Source organism: Dipodomys merriami, unplaced genomic scaffold, assembly GCF_024711535.1.
Source record: "Dipodomys merriami isolate MVZ:Mamm:240054 unplaced genomic scaffold, mDipMer1.0.p SCAF_15, whole genome shotgun sequence".
In the NCBI taxonomy this organism is placed as follows: domain Eukaryota; kingdom Metazoa; phylum Chordata; class Mammalia; order Rodentia; family Heteromyidae; genus Dipodomys; species Dipodomys merriami.
In genome coordinates this window covers 5,127,688-5,145,416 of record NW_027202826.1, presented here as the reverse complement: position 1 = coordinate 5,145,416, position 17,729 = coordinate 5,127,688, and the positions used below count along the sequence as shown (strand labels likewise).

General features: G+C 41.8%; 1 protein-coding gene across 7 annotated transcripts in view; it reads left to right on the top strand.

Annotated features, from left to right (window-relative positions):
- The window catches only part of Inpp4b (inositol polyphosphate-4-phosphatase type II B), a 338,999-nt gene that overhangs the window by 274,573 nt on the left and 46,697 nt on the right, over positions 1-17,729 (top strand). For all 7 annotated transcript variants that reach the window (XM_070022124.1, XM_070022126.1, XM_070022123.1 and 4 more), the window contains one exon: positions 1,814-1,968. In XM_070022124.1, the coding sequence (XP_069878225.1) occupies positions 1,814-1,968 (155 nt within the window). The remainder of the gene's footprint in view (positions 1-1,813; positions 1,969-17,729) is intronic.

Sequence of the window (17,729 nt, the reverse complement as noted above, 5' to 3'; positions counted from 1 at the left end):
TCTGTACAGTTTGCTTCTGTAGGCTGATATGTGTTTCCGTAGCCTATTTGTAAATGGAGACACTTGAGATGAGGAACTATGGGAATGCCCTTTGTATTTTCCAAAAAGTCTTTATTGCTGTATCTCTTTATTCTCTTGAAACCTGATGAAATACTGCCTGTGCTAATGTTTTACACTCTTAATTGAAAAATACAAAGCTGTTTGCCTTTAACTTGATTTAATTTAAATGATAAAAACAAGAAACGGAAGGTTCCAAATGCTAAGTCAAATTGGGCTAAGCCAAATTTGCATATTTCTTGATATAGAAATCAAGATGCTAGGATGGAAATTCCCCACCTCTGCCTGATTTTAAATATAGAACATTAAATATCCTAAGTGATATATGTCTATATCTATATATCTATATGAAGAATATTGATTCCTTTAAAAATCATATTTCAGTAGTAGCTATTAAGGCCTATTTTATTACTATGACTGTAGTCAGCTTTAAACATGTGAAATAGTGTTGATTTGAAGGGATTTGAATTTTCTAAGCACAAGAAAATCATATGGTGATGTCATGCCCTCATATTTCTCTAGTTGCTTTTATTGAAATAGAAGGTAATAAAGATCTAAATGAATGTGGACATATAAATATTTAATTATCAGACTCACAATTAAAGTACATTAAAAATCCTTGATAAAAACTGCCAGATTTTCTTTTTACAATACAGACATATCTCAAGGCATCCTTCATGGAGATTAATAAAGTGTAGATCATATCACCTTAAATTTATCTTAGATACCCTTTGATTAACATTGTTGATGTTCACAATGTTAGCAACTGGATTACTGGTGTCTCATAAGCCTGTCCTGGGACAGAACACAAAGCATGGAGTTTCTTGCCCACTAATCACAAAGCAATGAGAGGAGAAAATATTGCTGTTCAGAGACTCTGCTCTGACTTAGAATAATGAAAGAAATAATTATAAAAGAAAACAAGATGTCACAGTCTTTAAAGTCTTGTTCTTTAGACTTAGGAAAAACTATATTTGAATGCTGGTTTCTGCCTCTGTTGAGTACAATTTACTTAACCTAATCAAAAGGAGATCTGTTTCCTCCTCTATACAAAGAAAGTAAGTATGTTTCCTCTAGAGTTTGTGTGAAGATAATTAACAGAGCAAAAGAATGCAGAGCATTCCTAGTATGTACCTGGGACACAGTGGTAGCTGTGCAACATTTTTAGTGTTCTCAACATGGCTGGGCGGTTTCCTTTACATTGTATTGTATCACTGCGTAAAGCCTCTTCACACAAGACCAAAACTAGCAAAGGTTTCTTAAATATAAAATAAGACGATTTAGCTAGTTAAGATTCAAACCAAGTATTGGAGGCAGGAAATAGAGACTTTCTCTGTTTCCAGTGGGATTGCTGCTCCTGAGCTGTGATTTTTCATTATTAGGTACAGACAAAGGCGTCTGCTTGGGTACCATTGCCTCCACTGGCTGAGCCACAGCACTGGGTGACTGCCTGTGTCCTCTAGCTGTGAGATTTCCACACCTCATGTACCAAGGGCTAAAACAATTCCACCAACCCCACTGGCTTTTGGAATGAAAAGGCACTGCCATCTACATTTCACCGAGTAGATCGGACCCATTTACTTTCATCTGTGAGCCTGAACTCCAAGGGCTGGGGGAGGTCCCTTGACTAGAGATGGCCAGGGCTACCTCAGGGCACAAACAAATAACATCCTGTCACCACGGTACACTGCTGAACAGCAGCCTGTTACCACTGTACACCAACGAACAGCAGCCAGTTTTCATTTGTGTCTTCCAGATCTGTCGCAGACTCAATGGAATCCGTTTCACGTGCTGTAAAAGTGCCAAAGACCGGACCTCCATGTCCGTGACCTTGGAGCAGTGCTCCATTTTGCGGGACGAGCACCATCTACACAAGGACTTCTTCATCCGCGCTCTGGACTGCATGAGAAGGTATCTCACGTGCCTTAAGGTCTTCTTTATCTTAAGGTTATCTTGAGCTTTGGTGGGTTTTTTGTACACATACATCTCACTAAAGAAGTAAGTATTAGGAACGTCACTCTATGGGGTATAGCTCATGGCATGCGAGAGAAAGTAATTTTAAGTATTCTACCTACGCATGCATTGCCAGCACGCATGAGAGACACAGTTCATTATTAGCTCAGGATATGTGCAGCCGTTGAGAGCGCATTTTCTGGATAGTGCAAATGAGATGTGAAAACGAAAACTCAGCCAGTGTCCAAAGAAGTCCCTTCCATGTTGCAGCTCACAGCTCATCTTTCCCTGGTCTTCCTGAGCCCAGCCTCAGTCATCTCGTTCCAGAAATTCTGTTCCCTTCACCCGCTGTCAGGGGAGAGGGATGCCAGGATTTTAGGAAATGGATGTGGTGGTTCAGCCAGGCCCCAAGTCACGTATCTCAGTGCATTTCCACATCAGTGAAGTCTGAACGCTGAGCCATCATGGAAAGGGAAAAAGTGCCCCTTCACAAGGTCTATCCACGAGGCACAGGGTAATCTCAAAGCCAGATGACGGTGTGTCCTCTAAAGGGGCGCACACAAGCAAGCGAGGGAGGGACAGGCCGGGCTCCGGAGGGGCTGGTTCCCATCTGGCACCCCACTTCCCCTTCCGTTTCTGCTCTCTTTCCCTGGAGATTCAGTATCTGCCCGCACCCCTGCGAGGCCTGTGTGTTTTCCCACTCACGAGAGGCCTCTGTGTTGTGTTGCGCCATTTCATATCACTGCCATTTTCATCGTGTAGCCGAGTTCTATCATGGTTTTTGATAACCGTGAGGGGATGTTTTCAAGGTCTGACATGAACATCTCAGCCATATAAAACACGTTCAATTGGTATAAAAATGTCTTCTAAATCTAGTCTTCCAGTACTTAATGAGGAAGGGAGCAACAGGAGTCTGCTGGCCAGGCATACCACAGGGTCAAAACTGATTTAACGAATGATTGTCTGCAGGTAAAACTGCTCCCTTCCTCTCTTCAAACAGGCCAACAAAGATCAGAGGTGTCAGATACAGAATGTACTACAAAATGCCATAGTTTGGTATGGCACAAGGTCATTCATCATTGGCATTATATATAACAAGATATATAGTCAGGACATGACATTTATGGAAATTTGTTTTTGAATTATTGAAAGAAAGGTGCTAAAAATTTAACCTAAAAACACTAATACCCTTAACTTCCGTTTCTCCACCACTGGGCTGATACCTTTTTTTTCTTTTCCTTTTTTGCTAAATTTCAAATCTGTCAAATTTGTCCTTTAACCATGAAACTATGAGTTTGTCTGTATGTGTCTGTATGCATGCATACTTCCAGAAGACAGGGCATATTTTTTTTAATAATTGAGTTTCCTCTTTGGGTGTTCTGTTTTATAACAGCAGCTCATGGTTTTCTAAGCTCTGGCAAGGCTAGGCCTTGATGAATGTTAAGCAAGGTGTTGGAGCCTGGGGGCTCAGTTTGAATCCCTCTACTTAGCACTTACTAGCCAGGAGCAAGTTATCTCTCAGTGCCTGAGGTACGTCAGGTGACCTAGTGCCTCAGGGTTTTCCTCTATAAAGTCAGTCATGAAAATAGTAGTCTTGCATGGTAGTGACCCAGGACAAAAATAAGTTGATATATATAGATAGATAGATAGATAGATACATATCTAGATAGATAAATATATTATATATAATACTAAGAATGATATTTGGATTTAAAAACAATTAGAATAGCAACAACTGTTTTAGACTTTTTTTTAGTATATTGAATTTAATGCAGTTGCATTAAATTGTAGTTCATTTGATTTTTGAGTTGTTCCAACTACCCTGAAAGGATCATAGAACTATATTTTTTTAAGTTTACCAGGGTTGTCATGTCATTGTTGTTTTGGTGGGTAAATTTTATCCTTACCTATACTGATATTTCCTACCATGCTGTGTTCATCTCTGTAGCAGTTTCCAATTACATATGGTTGAGTAAGAGGCAGTAGATGAAAAGAAACAATTAAGGCTTCCTTTGGCTGATTATTTAAAAAGGGGGAAAAGTCCTCTATTTTCAGATTAAGCACCATGGCTGGGTGCTGGTGGCTTACACCTGTAATCCTAGATATTCAGGAGTCTGATCTGAGAATCCCAGTTCGAAGCTAGCATGGGCAGGACATTCTGGAGACTCTTGTCTCCAACCAAATTATTTAAAAAAAGCTAGAAGTGGCTTAAGTGGTAGAGTGTTAGCCTTGAGCAAAACCTCTCAAGGATAGCATCCATGCCCTGAATGCAAGCCCCAGGATTCTCGCAAAAACAAAAACAAAAGAAGACCAAATGTCAAGATGATCCAGAGATTCACTATACCAGACACAATCCACCAGCAATGTCCAGTAGTATGGTTCCTCTATAAATGTTCATCGAGGGAACAACTGAGGGTATGAAGGACACAGGTTTCTAAGAGCCTTGTCTCATGTGTTAGGCAGTTTTGGAGTTAGTGATGCATTTAGAATTAAGCATACTGAATTATCATTCAATTTTGAACTATATTTATAAGCAAAAGTTCCAGAAATGAGAGGTTATGATTAGAATTCAAAACCAATCTGGCCACAAACAAGCAAGCAACCTTAACTTTCAGTCTGAATCCAGTATTCAAAATTTGGGGACAGATTTATTTTCTACATATCTATTACAGATGGCCTCGAGGACAGCTTTGTTTCACTTTCATATTTTTTGCTTGGCAGTGGTGCAGTATACGTTCAGTAGAAATCACGTTTTGGAATTTTACCTAGCCAGCCTGCTGTGATAGGATGTTGCCTTCTGACATTGGTCAGCAGAGTAGAGTCTTTTTTACTTTGCTGTTATCCATCTAATGAACCTAATTGGTTTCATCCTAGTATTTCCAGCATGCATATGTTATATTTGAATCAGAATCACACATTCCATTGCTCTCCTGCTATCCAAAGCCTCACCAAATGTAGCTCATTTTGGGTGTTTTCTTTTTGTTCTGTTTTAAAGAAGGATAGTGATGTCAGCACTCCAGGGCTGCCTCTGGGGCCTCTGACCCTGCCACACACAGCCTGGCTTCCAAGAACTACCCTTGGACACTCAGTGGCGTCTTCCATGACATCACTACTTTTGCATTCTGCATGCCTGTAAAACCAGCATTGTGTGGACGATGCCAAAGTTTTCACCTGCACAGCCTGACACAAGTTTAGACCTTTGCACATTCCAATAGACAATGAGTGGGGTCCTATGGATTTTCTGGATACCTTGGAGTCATCTTCTTGCCCTGGTGCAAAGCATGTCGGTTTTTTTAAGCCTCTAGTCTCTTAATAGTTGTGTCTTACCTTGGTAGTACCTCTGTGCTCCAGGAAACCTTATGGTTTCCTAAAAATTTCCACTCAGCTCCTATTTTTATCTGTTTTTCACTATGAAATCTAGCTAAAAACAGCCAGTCACACTTACAGCACTGCCTGAAATCTATGATGCATTCAAACTTCACCAGATGAAATGGTCTGTCATCGTTAAGCTCAGATGCACACGAAGTCTCAGGGCATTGATAAAATATGTCTACGTCCCTTGCCATGATTTAGCACACAGGTCCTTTTTCAACCAAGAATTCTCATCATCTCTAAGTTCATTACCAGAACCTTTATTATCTCTACTAATATCTCATCCTTTTTTTTCAAACTTACTTCTGGTCTTTATATTGATCTTTTTCCAACCTGCGTTTTTCTAACCTGCTTCTCCAAACTTTTCCAAATCCTTCTCACAAAGCAACGTCAAAACTTCTGAACCACATTGTTATAGTAATGGCAATCACTCTACTTAGTAACAATTCATGTTATAACTAACATAACCTTACTGTGAAAAAATTCCTGATAGAATCAGCTAAATAAGGGAAATTTTATTTTGGCTCATGGTTTTAAAACTTACAGTCCATTTTCATTTACTTTCATAGTTTGGACCTCTGGTGGCATAGAATGTCACGGTAGGAGAATGTGTTAGAGGAAGCCTCTTTGCAGTGGCTAGAATGTGAAGAGAAAGGTAGGAGGGGCTGAGGTCTCAATATCCCTTGTAGAGGCAAACTCCTACTGACCTAACTTCCTTGCATGAAGTTCCACCTCCTAAAGGTTCTATCACCTTCTTGGAGCACCACTAACTGTGGCAACATCTCTACCACATGGGGCTCAGCAGACATTAGTAACCCAAGGAAGAACACAGGCTAAACAAGAGGGGAAAGTAGTAGTAGTAGTAGTAGTAGTAGTAGTAGTAGTAGTAGTAGTAGTAGTAGTAGTAGTAACAGCTGTGGTTATTGTGAATTTTGAATAAAATTGTAAAGTAAATTTTGTTGACCCTCACATGGATCTGAGATAATAAAAGTAATGTACATAGTAACCTTTAAAGTGGTTTGGATGACAAGAGGAATAACAGTAGCCTGGAGCAGGGACATGGGGGAAGGTAGGAGTTAAACTTGTTTTGATGAGAATTATGACGTATGTAGTAAGTGAGAGGAGTTAGGAAGTTCTGGCTTAGGACTGTTTAAGTAGTGAAAGCTAAGACAAGTTCTTACGCATACAACATACTTTGTGAGTGTTCTTGTTCACTGCTATGTAACATAGAACACTTTTTTTTCCTTCAACTGATACGTTTTTGAGATATTTGCTCATACATAAAGCCCAAGCTTCTCTTTTCGGTTGACATAGAATATTCCCTCATGTGACTCAATCATAACTTATCTACTCCCATATTAAAATTTAAAGTTGTTTCTGATAGTCTGTTACTTTAAATATTCATATAGTAGACTCCTTCTCAAGAGTACAAGTATGGTAGTTTCTCCTGCATATAAACACTGGCAGAAGGGTTAGCAAGGTATTTTTATATTCAGTTTTACTAGATGCTGCTAGATTGTTTTTTCAAAATAGCTAGACTGATTCCTAGTCAACTTCTATGTGCATGCGTTTCCATTTCTCCACATTTTCTACTGCTTGTAGTATAAAAGTTTGGGGCGAACTGTGATGTGTTGATTTAACTTGTTATGTTTTAAGTCATACAGTGAAAGTGAACCATCCAAATTCCTACTTCCAGTGTCTCATTCATGTTTTAGATGTAGGCATTTTGTATATAATGACAGGTTAAGAAACTATCCCATATTTATAAACCTCTTGTATGTGAGGCTTAAATTATGTTCTAGAAGAAGATTTCAGAGTAGCGGGTTTTAGCAAGCATAGTTTTTTATTTGTTTCAGCTTTTTGCTACCACATGAAAGCACTGTGGAATAGAATAAGAGCGTCCTCTGGGTTTAGACAGAAAAATAGAGTGTGTCTTGACAGGACACTGAGACATGAGAGGAGGATTTTTATGAGTCGGGGAGCAGCACTCTACTTCAGACAAGAGAAGAAAAAGACGCAAACAGCAGCTCTGGTCAGCTAGGTGGTGATGGACGCCTTTGCAGCTGGAAAACAATGCAGCAGAATGAGTCATAGAAAGGACTGGTTCTCATAAAAGAAACTTGCGCGGCTCGAGTCCTCGCACGGGTGCTAACATAGTGACAACAAATCTAAAACGTCTGTTTACGTACTGGTAGACTGAGTCAGGAGAGTCAGGGTAGCAATGACCAAATATCATTCGCTTAACCATTAATAGTTTTGTCAGTCGTGGGGCTCGAACTCAGGGCCTGGCTGCAGTCCCTGAGCTCTTCTTCCAATGGTATTTTTTTTTAACAAGCACCAGTTGAACAGCTATTTATCCTACCCTTGCCCTAGGCACTTTTATTCATGAATCTCTACACCAGTGAGCTTTGTTTTATTTGTCCTTACATGAAAATAAACTTGACTTTTTAATCGATGTATTGTGAACATCATCTATCCAAACCCTACTCTTTCCCCTCCCTTTCTAGCTTGAATTTTAGTTGTATTTTTTTCCAATCTCTATTTCAAGAGACTGCACTAGAAGTCTTGGCAGAATAGTGTCTAATGAAAACTGAACTAAGAGGTGAGTGTTTATGGAAAAGCATTACAAGGAGAATTTTCTCCTGATCAGAAGATCACTGATGGCAGAAATTCAAATGCCCAGCACAATACATTTATGCCCAAAGGATAATAGCCTAAAGCCCTAGGGGTAAAAATGTGTTATGCACAATTACACCCCATTCTCTTCCATTCAGTGAGCATATCTGAACTCACATGAGTGTGAAAAACATCATTACAGGGATGAAGAGTGTAATTTATAAGGCATATCATTTGCAAAATTGGCAGTTTGTTGGTTGTAGCAAATCACATGTGACATTTCTCTAGTATCACAGCATCAATTTGGGGGAACACTGCTGTGAATACTTTTAGACTCTAGTAATGAAGTGATCTCAGCCACTGGCAGGGTACCTCAGCGTGGCGTACAAAGGAAGTACAGGGCTGTAGAAGGAGGGGGGACTATGGAGTCCGTGTGTCTGGTTTTACTCACTCCTCCACAGTGGGAATCAAATTCTAGGTAATTTGTCTGCAACAAAAAGGATAATTTATATCTAACTGGTAACTAGGTCGGGCAGGTATGTGATAAAGATGAAATGTTCATGTGGCATTTTTCTCCCTAGTCTCAGCACCCAGCATGCTCATAAGAATCTTGGGAGAGCTGAAAGAATGATTGACGGTTGAAGCCCTAGGCCCAGTAGTGCTGGTAGTGCAGCGAGAATGCATAAAGGTTCAATGCTGCTGAGTCTGGGCTGACACGGATGGCACCATTTCCTGGTGTTCTTACTGCTGGCAGTGTTTCCTGTCACACTGGCTTCCTGCAACATTGTTCATACTGAGTAGTCACATATCTACAAGAAATGGTTCCTCCCATGACTCATTTCATCTAGCCTTGTTCGTTGGAACAAAACACGTGTGACCAGTTTGCTAGTGTGGTACGGCCTCCTTTCAGGTGGGCACTGCTGTGAGTCCTCCTAAAGATCTCGAGTTAGTCTCTGCCCCAAACAGCATTAGCATTGCCCAAGAACATCTGAGAGAAATACACAGCCTCAGACCGTATCACGAAGCTACCTGCTGGAAGAGAATCCCTCAGGAGGGGTCCCCGCTATCACATTGGAATCAAATCTTCAGGGGTGTGTGTGTGTGTGTGTGTGTGTGTGTGTGTGTGTGTGTGTGTGTGTGTGTGTGTGTGTGTGTGTGTGTGTGTGTGTGTGTGTGGTGTGTGTGTGTGTGTGTGTGTGTGTTTTGGATGCATACTTCAGTTTGATAATCACATGAGGAGTGTTAAGGATTTAGTTACATTGTAATACTTTTGGAGATATCCATAAACTTTAGTGTATAATTTAGTAGATTTTAATATATTCCGATAAGCGCAAAAATCACGAGAATAAAGTCCATACCTATTTACCACTCACATAGAAACTACGGCCTGTCCGGAGGGCTAGGACCCAGCCATCGGCAGCCAGCGCCGTTTTCTTCTGTGGAGGCTTTGTACACCCCTGCAAGGTTGTCTGGGTTTATTCATGAAATGTTGTTCATCACCTTGAAAAGAGTTCCTTCTTTGTGTTCTCTGCAGTCGTTTCCTCTTCCTACCCCCAGAAGTCCTGCGGTTAGCCATCTTTATAATCCTCTGCGGCACCAAGCACGGTGTAAGCCTGCGGGAGCCATGCGTGTGACTCACACTTGTGAAGATGTGCCTGCATGTGGGATTTAATCTTGTATTTTCCTGTTTGTATGGACTCCTGAAATGCTCAGGGCTGATGTTGGGATTTGCCCGCTTCAGATGCAAAGCATTCGCTGGTGTTTTTCCTTTCTTCTTGTTTTTAAATACAGTGTCTTAGTTTCTAGTTTATGTCCTTGACCTTGTGCTGATTTGTTCTCTTCTCATTTTTCTTTTATCTCTGTAAACTTGATTTGCACATTTCAGTTGCCTTTACGTGCTTTTCAAAGAACGCATAGCATAAAAACTTAAATAAGAGTAAAATCATGCTTTTCACTGTACCTGATGCACAAGACTTTCTAAACCCCATTTTCACACTCTTCAATCCAACTTGACTGTTGCTGGCATATATATATATAGATATATATTCAAACTGTATAAAGACCAACCTCTTCTACCTGAATTTATGAGCTTCCAACATGGCCTGTATCTTCTCAACTGTTTGAGAAAATAATGTCATTAGATTTCTATGCACTTTATAGTTTGCAAATCACCTTGACTGCTCTTGAAAATAGAAATATAATAGATATCATCTTTTGTTCATTTTCCCTGCCACAATTTTATTTTATAGCATAAATTCACAAACAGAATTTTTATAACACAGAATCTTATTTGATTTTGTGATAGTTTTTTTTCTCCCTTGATGAGACCTGTAGAAAAGAGAAAAAGGTACATTAGAGCTGTCATCATATATTATTTCTGCCAGGGGGGGAAAAATGAAGAAAACACCTTCCCCTCGATAGCAACAACTGATTTTATAGAAGTGGCTCTTAAAATAGATTCATTTATCAAAAACTTGTATCTCAAGTCATGGTAAAAAAGAAAATCTCATAACTTGCATAGACAGGTAGGATATACTAAATGTCACATGATCACAAAGTGAGTGGACAACAGGAATGGCTGTGCGACCTGTTTGCGGATTAAACTTGACCACGTACGAAAGCCGTGGTTGATGGCTAGCCTATGCCTAGTCTGTTGGACATGGTCCCCTGTCCCCCCTGGTTTGACTATATTTATGAATATTTTTGATGCATATAGGTAACTTTGGTGTTGCTGATGGTTGTGTGGCTTCTGAACAGAGACTTGGCTGACTTTTACGTACTGTGTGATCAGTGGGAGATGTCATGTGATGGAGGGAATGGGGAAGATCCAGTTCTGAGTGACTTTGTAGCAGGAAGTTAGATGTGGAAGCTGCGTTTGTCTAGTCAGTAGACATTATGGCCATTTACCAAATAATTCTAAATCACAGGGCATGGGGGGTTGTATAAATCTATTTTCAAATGCTTCTGCAGTTTGATGGTCATACAGTGGATTGTTACTGCCCCCTATGCCATCTTCTAGTTCTTCTACAAATTAGAATTCCCTATTGTGGAGTTAATGGTTTCAAACCATGAGGATGGAAAATGGAAGCTGTGTTCTATTCTGTTGGTGGCAAAGTAAAAGCAAATCAGGTTCTCTTCCAGTCTGCGCGACATCCTTTTATGCTTAATGTGAAGATGATCATTTTAGGGCATTTGCCTCCCTCCCTTGAACAAGAACTACATCAATAACCAAATAGCAACAAGGATACGCTAATGACCTTGGAGCAGGTGCTCAGATAACAGCAAAGTGGAAAAAAAAAACTTTTTTTAGAGCTTTAAGAATTTTGAGAGGTTGACATATTAGTGCTAGTAAGTATGTATGTGTGTAGGTAGGTATGTTTGTATATAGATAGGTAAGTATGTATGTAAATAGGAATGTTTGTATGTTTGGGTATCATGATCCCAAGACCTGCTTAGGCAGAAATGTGAGTCTCTATCTGAGAAAGAGTTCTGACGCCTTACTCGCAGCCAAGTTTGAGTCTGTGTGTGTTTGAGGTGTGGCAGGAGGAGGCGCTTGTATACGAACATTCAAAGAGAAATAGTCCACATGATCGGGGCTGTGGTGAGACAGGGGCACACGTGACCTTTCTCTAACCCACGACCGGGAGCCCACAGCCAGGCAGATGGCCCTGGGGGTCTTCCGCCCAGGCAGGCCTCCTACTGGGGCAGACCACGCACACCAAGGACTTCCCCCAGAGAGAGAGCTCTGCTGCCCTGGAGGTAGACCACAGCATTCGTCCATGTTGATCTCTCCTCCAGGATAAAACACCTAGCAATCAGTTCTTTTGCAAGGGAAAAATACCTGGCATTTTTATTGACGTAAAATGAAATCGGTATGCAGGCAGAGAGTGGTGGTACATGCCTGTAATCCAGGCTCCACATGAGGCAGAGATAGGCCCAAGGCCTGCAAGTCTCTAAATGAAAAATAAGCAGAGCACAAAGTTCTGAAGGTGTGGCTCAAGGGGTAAAGCGCCAGTCACAAGGCCCTGAGTTCAAACCCCAGCAGCATCCCCTGCAAAATAATAACAAGCCTTTCACATCGTCGTCATCATTGTGTGGCCGTTAGGTGCCCATCAGAACAGGTACAGGAAGTCAAGGCCAGCATTCTAACTGAGGACAACAGCTTTGCCGAACAGCTTCCACCAAGTCTTTTCATTCCTGTCAGGGTCTATACATACCATGTTCCCATTGAAGCAGTGTTACACAGGCAGTTGATAAAGTCTGTCCCTCAGCTTCACAGTACCTTGTAAGGATGACTGTGTGTCCCTAGTAAGGTGATGGTTTTTCATCCAGATGGTATTCTTTATTCATTACTACCCCATCTAGATTTTTCAGTGGAAGGCTGTGCACCTTGAATGGGAGTGACAGGCTGGGTCTGCGGGGGGAGGGGTGTAGTGGGCAGCGGGGTCGGGGGGAGGGGTGTGCCCAGTGACAGGGGTGTCTCCACCACGTGTCTGAATTGAGGCATAGTGCGTGTGAGTTCTGTTTAGCTGCTCAACAGTGAGAACTGCACAGAATTGGCAGAGCAAAGTTAACCCTTATATTTGAAGAAATTGGGTAAGGCCACTTCAGAAAAAAAAAATCACCGATTGTCAACAAAGTGAATTTGGCAAGCTCCCAAGACTTAGGATCCAAGGAAAGCAACTGAGATTGAAAATGAATTGGGAGGAATATTTTAGAATTTTTCATACAGGTCTAAAAAGTCCTTTGATCTCATTCACCCCATGTGCCCTCTCTCCGCACTCAGCCTCCATCTTATGCTTGTACCACCCCTTCAGTTAGTAAACTTAATATCGATACTAAGATTCTCAACATCGGTGTAGCTCATAAAATGAAGATAAATGGAGAGGAGAAAACAAGGGTATAAATTGGCGCATTCACTTCCTTCTAGTACACCCAACTGATTACTTTGCCCTTTTCTTCATGGATTGAAATATACCACAAACTTCCAGTTACAGAATAAAATGTTTACTCTTGCTCTGATGTTATTCTGAATGTCAGTTTTCAAGCCCTTTACATCCCTGTGTACTTGTAACTTTGCATGCTAATGGTATTTTAAGATCACAGCATTTGCAAGAGACCTCAGAGATTGCCCACAGACCCTGCCAGCCGGGCACCAGGGCTTTACATCACACCCTGACAGATTGTCAGCTAACCTTTACTTGCCATGTCCAGCAGCAGCAAGCCTGTTGCTTTGAGCAACAGTCTGTGCCGGGGTCAGACAGCTGTGCTAAATACAACTTACCTTCACTTTGATCTGAAATCTGTTATCTCCTAGATTCTAATCCATGAGCCACTCACCACCCAAGTCAACATGGACTGGATCGCTAGCACCATCTTCTTCTTCCTTCAGTCACTTTGTCAAATATTTGAAGATATTCATAGTTTTTTAGCCCCTTTAAGATGTGAAAATATATACTCCCCCTTCTGAATGGTACTGCCATCATCCCCACACTATTGTAATACCTTGTAAAATAAGACCAAAGTTTGTCTTCTCTCTCTCCCTTCTTCCCTCCCTCCCTGCCTTCTTCCCTCTCTCCCAGTCAGATTGCAATGTTACTGTTGGCTCTGTGTGTCTTTGCTACCGTGAAGACATAAAACCACATGACAGTAATGTGAAAGGCTTGTTACTATTTTGCGAGTGATGCCTACCGTGTACTAGGACTTCTCTCTGCACATTACAAATATTGATTTCTTTGGACCTTATTGTAACCCTATGGATTAAGCCTTAAAATGATGAATGAGCCGTAGAGGGCTCAAATGACTTGCTTACGCCCTCACAGCTAGTAGGGTAGAACCAGGTCTTCTTCTTTCTTCTAAGGGTCTTAGTAAGTTTACAGTGATATCTTTATGCCTAGATCCATGCATTATACCATGTTTTTAAAGGAAGTTTGTCTCATTACGTGATGAGTAGCCAGATGTGATTCTTTGTCATATATACTCCTCCATAGATAGGCTAAAGACTCTACTGGCCCACTTAATATTTTCCAGTGACATGTGAGTTAATATATTCTTATTTTATTGGCTCTAGCATTCAGATTAGCACACTATTTCATATTCCCCAAGCTTTAAAAATCCGGCAGTTAATAGAAAACTGTTATCTAAGGATATCCAATTAATAGGTAATTTAGGGATCTACAACTAAACATTTTTTATAAATAAGAAAAAATGTACTCATTATCCTACTCATGTGACTATAACCCCTCTGTACTTTTACAATAACAAATATATATGGAAAAAAAGTTACGTTTAAAAGATCAATCCAGTGGGATGCCATCTTTAGACATAGAGAGATCCCTGTCATGAAAAATCATGGAATGGACAGAACCAAAAATTAGTCATATGTACCGCTCCTATAGCCCCTATAGGATTAAAGTGCAGTCAGTCCTTGCTTTAAACCAGACCATAGTATCTTCAGTAAGTTTGAAAGTTGGCAAGGTAATGAATTCAGAATGTGGTTCAAGTTTTCTTCAGTTCTTTAAGGCAGTCAGCACAAGAAAATCCAAAGCAGTAGTCCTCAGTAAAGAAATAAGTTGCCAGCACTCAGTTGTTGTATAAAATCTAATCCCAAGCACCAGAATAGTGAAGTGAGCAGCAAATCACATGCTGAGCTATGTGTGTTAGAGCCTTGTTTCCCTCAGGGTCTGCCTGTTCCCCCAAACACATTACAATGGTGACATTACAATGGTGATCTGTGTCTGGACCCTGTTTCTTTGGGCAATGGAGATCTCATTCTTACAGGGTGATGGTGGATGACTTGGTTGGCAGTGATTTACTGCTACAAAATGCCTTGCATTCCAATGTGGGAAAGATGTGGACCATCCTGAGAGCACAGTTCTGATAACTTTCTTTTTCTTTCTTTTCTTTTTTTTTTTTTTTGGTACTGGGGATTGAATCCAGGACGTTGCACTTGCTAGGCAAGTGCTTTGCCACTGAGCTACATCCCAGCCCTGATATCTTTCTTATACCAGAGAAGTAAATAATTATTGAGTGTGTATTATTTAGCGAGTGTCATGCTTCAATTTGCAAATACAAATAAAGATTCAGGGTAGAATGAGTCAGAACAATTCTTGGCTCTCTTGGTGGACCTTCCCTATGCTATTATTTAGTATCTGGCATGTCAGGTCGATAAAATAGCGTTCTTTGCCCTAAAATAACTTCAGTCCAGTGTGAGAGCCAAACAAGCAAGGTGCAAAGCTGTGTGCAGCAGGGACCATGGGACTGAGCCAGAGTATGCTCTAAGTGCTCCCCAAAACAAAGGGCCCCCATCCTCTGATCCTCTCTTCTTCTGGATATTTCAGTTGGATCTTATGGGGTCATAGCCTGAAATTTATTTTTTAATTATATATATGTATATGTGTTTTACTGAATGATAGGTTGAATTCTAGAAATGGTTAATAAAAAGCAAAATGAGTACCATGCAAAAAGAGATTTGGATTTGCACAAGTTTTTTAAGGAAATAATTTTTCTCTAATTTATGCTTGAGTTGCTCAAGGGTACAGAATACTGGTAGTTCTGGGTTTTATACCTTTATCTTTTGCCTGTGGGTATGTAAGAAACCCCCATCATCTTTTATTCAGAGGCAACTTTATTTCTGGTTTGGCCTGTGGGTCTTTGTTAACAGTCGAGTCAGAATGGACTGCACTCCTAATTTCAAGTCAAGAATGGAGTGTGTGTGTCAGACTGGCTTTCACACATGTGGACTGGCTGCTGAGACTTTCTCTTTGTAGAATCTTGAGTAGAAGTAGATAAATTTCAGCTGCTTTCCCAAGGAAGCTTTGCTTTCTCCTTACTTTCAGTCTCTTACCAACACTGAAGGGGAAGAAAGATAGAGATCATTTAAGTGGCAGCCAATGAAAACATTTGATTACAGTTTGTTTCCATAGTTGGGGAATAAAACAAACAGGTCACCTAATGCAGATTGCAAGGAGAGTGTGGTTGCTTTTTAACCTCTTTATATTGAAAAGGTGAGCTAGTCCGTCATTATGAAAATTCATGGGAAATGTGCTGCATTTCCTAATTGTTAATTCGTTCCTGGTGACATATTCATAGGTTCCTTCTCCTCCCAAAGTAATTGCCTGTTTCCATGGTGCCTGTCACTCGAGAATCTGAGTACCTTGACACCACAAAGAGTGTAATCAAAATTAAGAGCAAACCTTGTCTCCTTTGCATTTTCTTCCTCTCTGTCAGGTGGGTGAATGACAGGGCGGATGAGTGAATTCTTGGAAAAGAGCCTTCAAAGTTCCTGAGCAACCAGGGCATAAGAAATGGCTGCCTCCAGGTTGGAAAATGTCGTTTGAAATTGATGGAATACCTTCATTTTCGTTGTCCCTCCTTCGGGTTCCTTGCCCAAAGGCAGATAGGGGACAGTGGACTTGCCACATGCTCAGCACGCCCTGTCCCTAACTGTGAATGTCAAATATCCCCACTTCGTGTGAAGTTATATAGATATTATTTTTCCTATCTAGCACTTGGGGCTCTTTGTTTCCTTGTAAAATAAGTGTCCAGCCCTCTTCAGCATCTGTGGCTGACCAAACTACCTAAATATTAGCTTCTTTCTGAGGCCTGGAACTTAAGTTTCTCTAGGAATCAAGTCCTCAAGACTTTCTCTTACTTCCGGCACCACTGGGCTGTTATGTATGAGTTTGGCTGACTCAAGCTTTCAGCGCCACACCCTGAGAGTAAGAGCACCATGGTGCCGGGCAGGGGAGACCTGGGACTTCAGCTCCAGGTGCTCGGGTCAGGTCGGTGCTCTGGGCTTTGATTCCCAGGTGCCCAGCTATTTGGCAGCTCGTGAAATACATTCCTTGTCCGAAAGTAACTTCCAGCGTCCAGAAGCAGCTACTTGGGCAGCAGCAGCAGCAGTCAGCGCCTGCTCGTGTGGCAGCTGCTGAGCCTCTGGCGGTGACTGTTCAGCTGCTAGGACTCGCCCGGAGGCCAGGCCCACAGTCCTTCATCCTAGGTGGCCACAGCCCTCCATCTCCTCGCTATTCCTGCCACGCTTCACTGGGTCTGTCCTCTCTCCTCAGGCTGTCCTCAGTCTCCTTGTGTAACTGCTACTGTGCCTCCTGCTGTCTCTGTCTCCCTTTACACCATCACCTCGTTTGCTGAATGCTGACCGAGACCACAGCTTGTTGGGGGAGAAGCCTTTCACTGGGGCCTAAAGCTCCCTCACCAGGGGCAGCGCCAGAGGGTGTCTCCCAGCCGGCTCAGGAGGGCTGAGCAGGCTGCTTCTGTAGGTAGGCCGGGAAATGGGACGTGTAAACAGGATTGCAACGGCCCCCACTCACAGCGGATCATGCCGGTGCACTGTCAGGCATGGCACGAACCCTTCCATCCGTCAACCACGAGCTTTACCACCAGGCACAGGTCTGACGGAAGGCAGCCTCCCCGAGGGCCAGAGCAGCAGAGAAGCCGCAGACCAGGTCATCTACACTTAGGAGAGTGGAGATCTCTACCTGTGCAGGCTGTGGCTGTCACCGGGCCTCTTGGAGCAGAGGTTAGGGTAACTTCAGCAGCTCTGCTCGCAGTGTTCCTGTGCTCGCCGTTCCGTCTGAACGGTTCCTTGCTCAGAGCGTGAAGGAAAGGCCTGTGGAATCGTCCACTTCCTTTGCTCCCAGGAAAACATTAGAAGAGGTGTTGGCAAAAACATCTTCAATCGTATTTAACAGTGTTTAAAAGGCTGGCTTCCC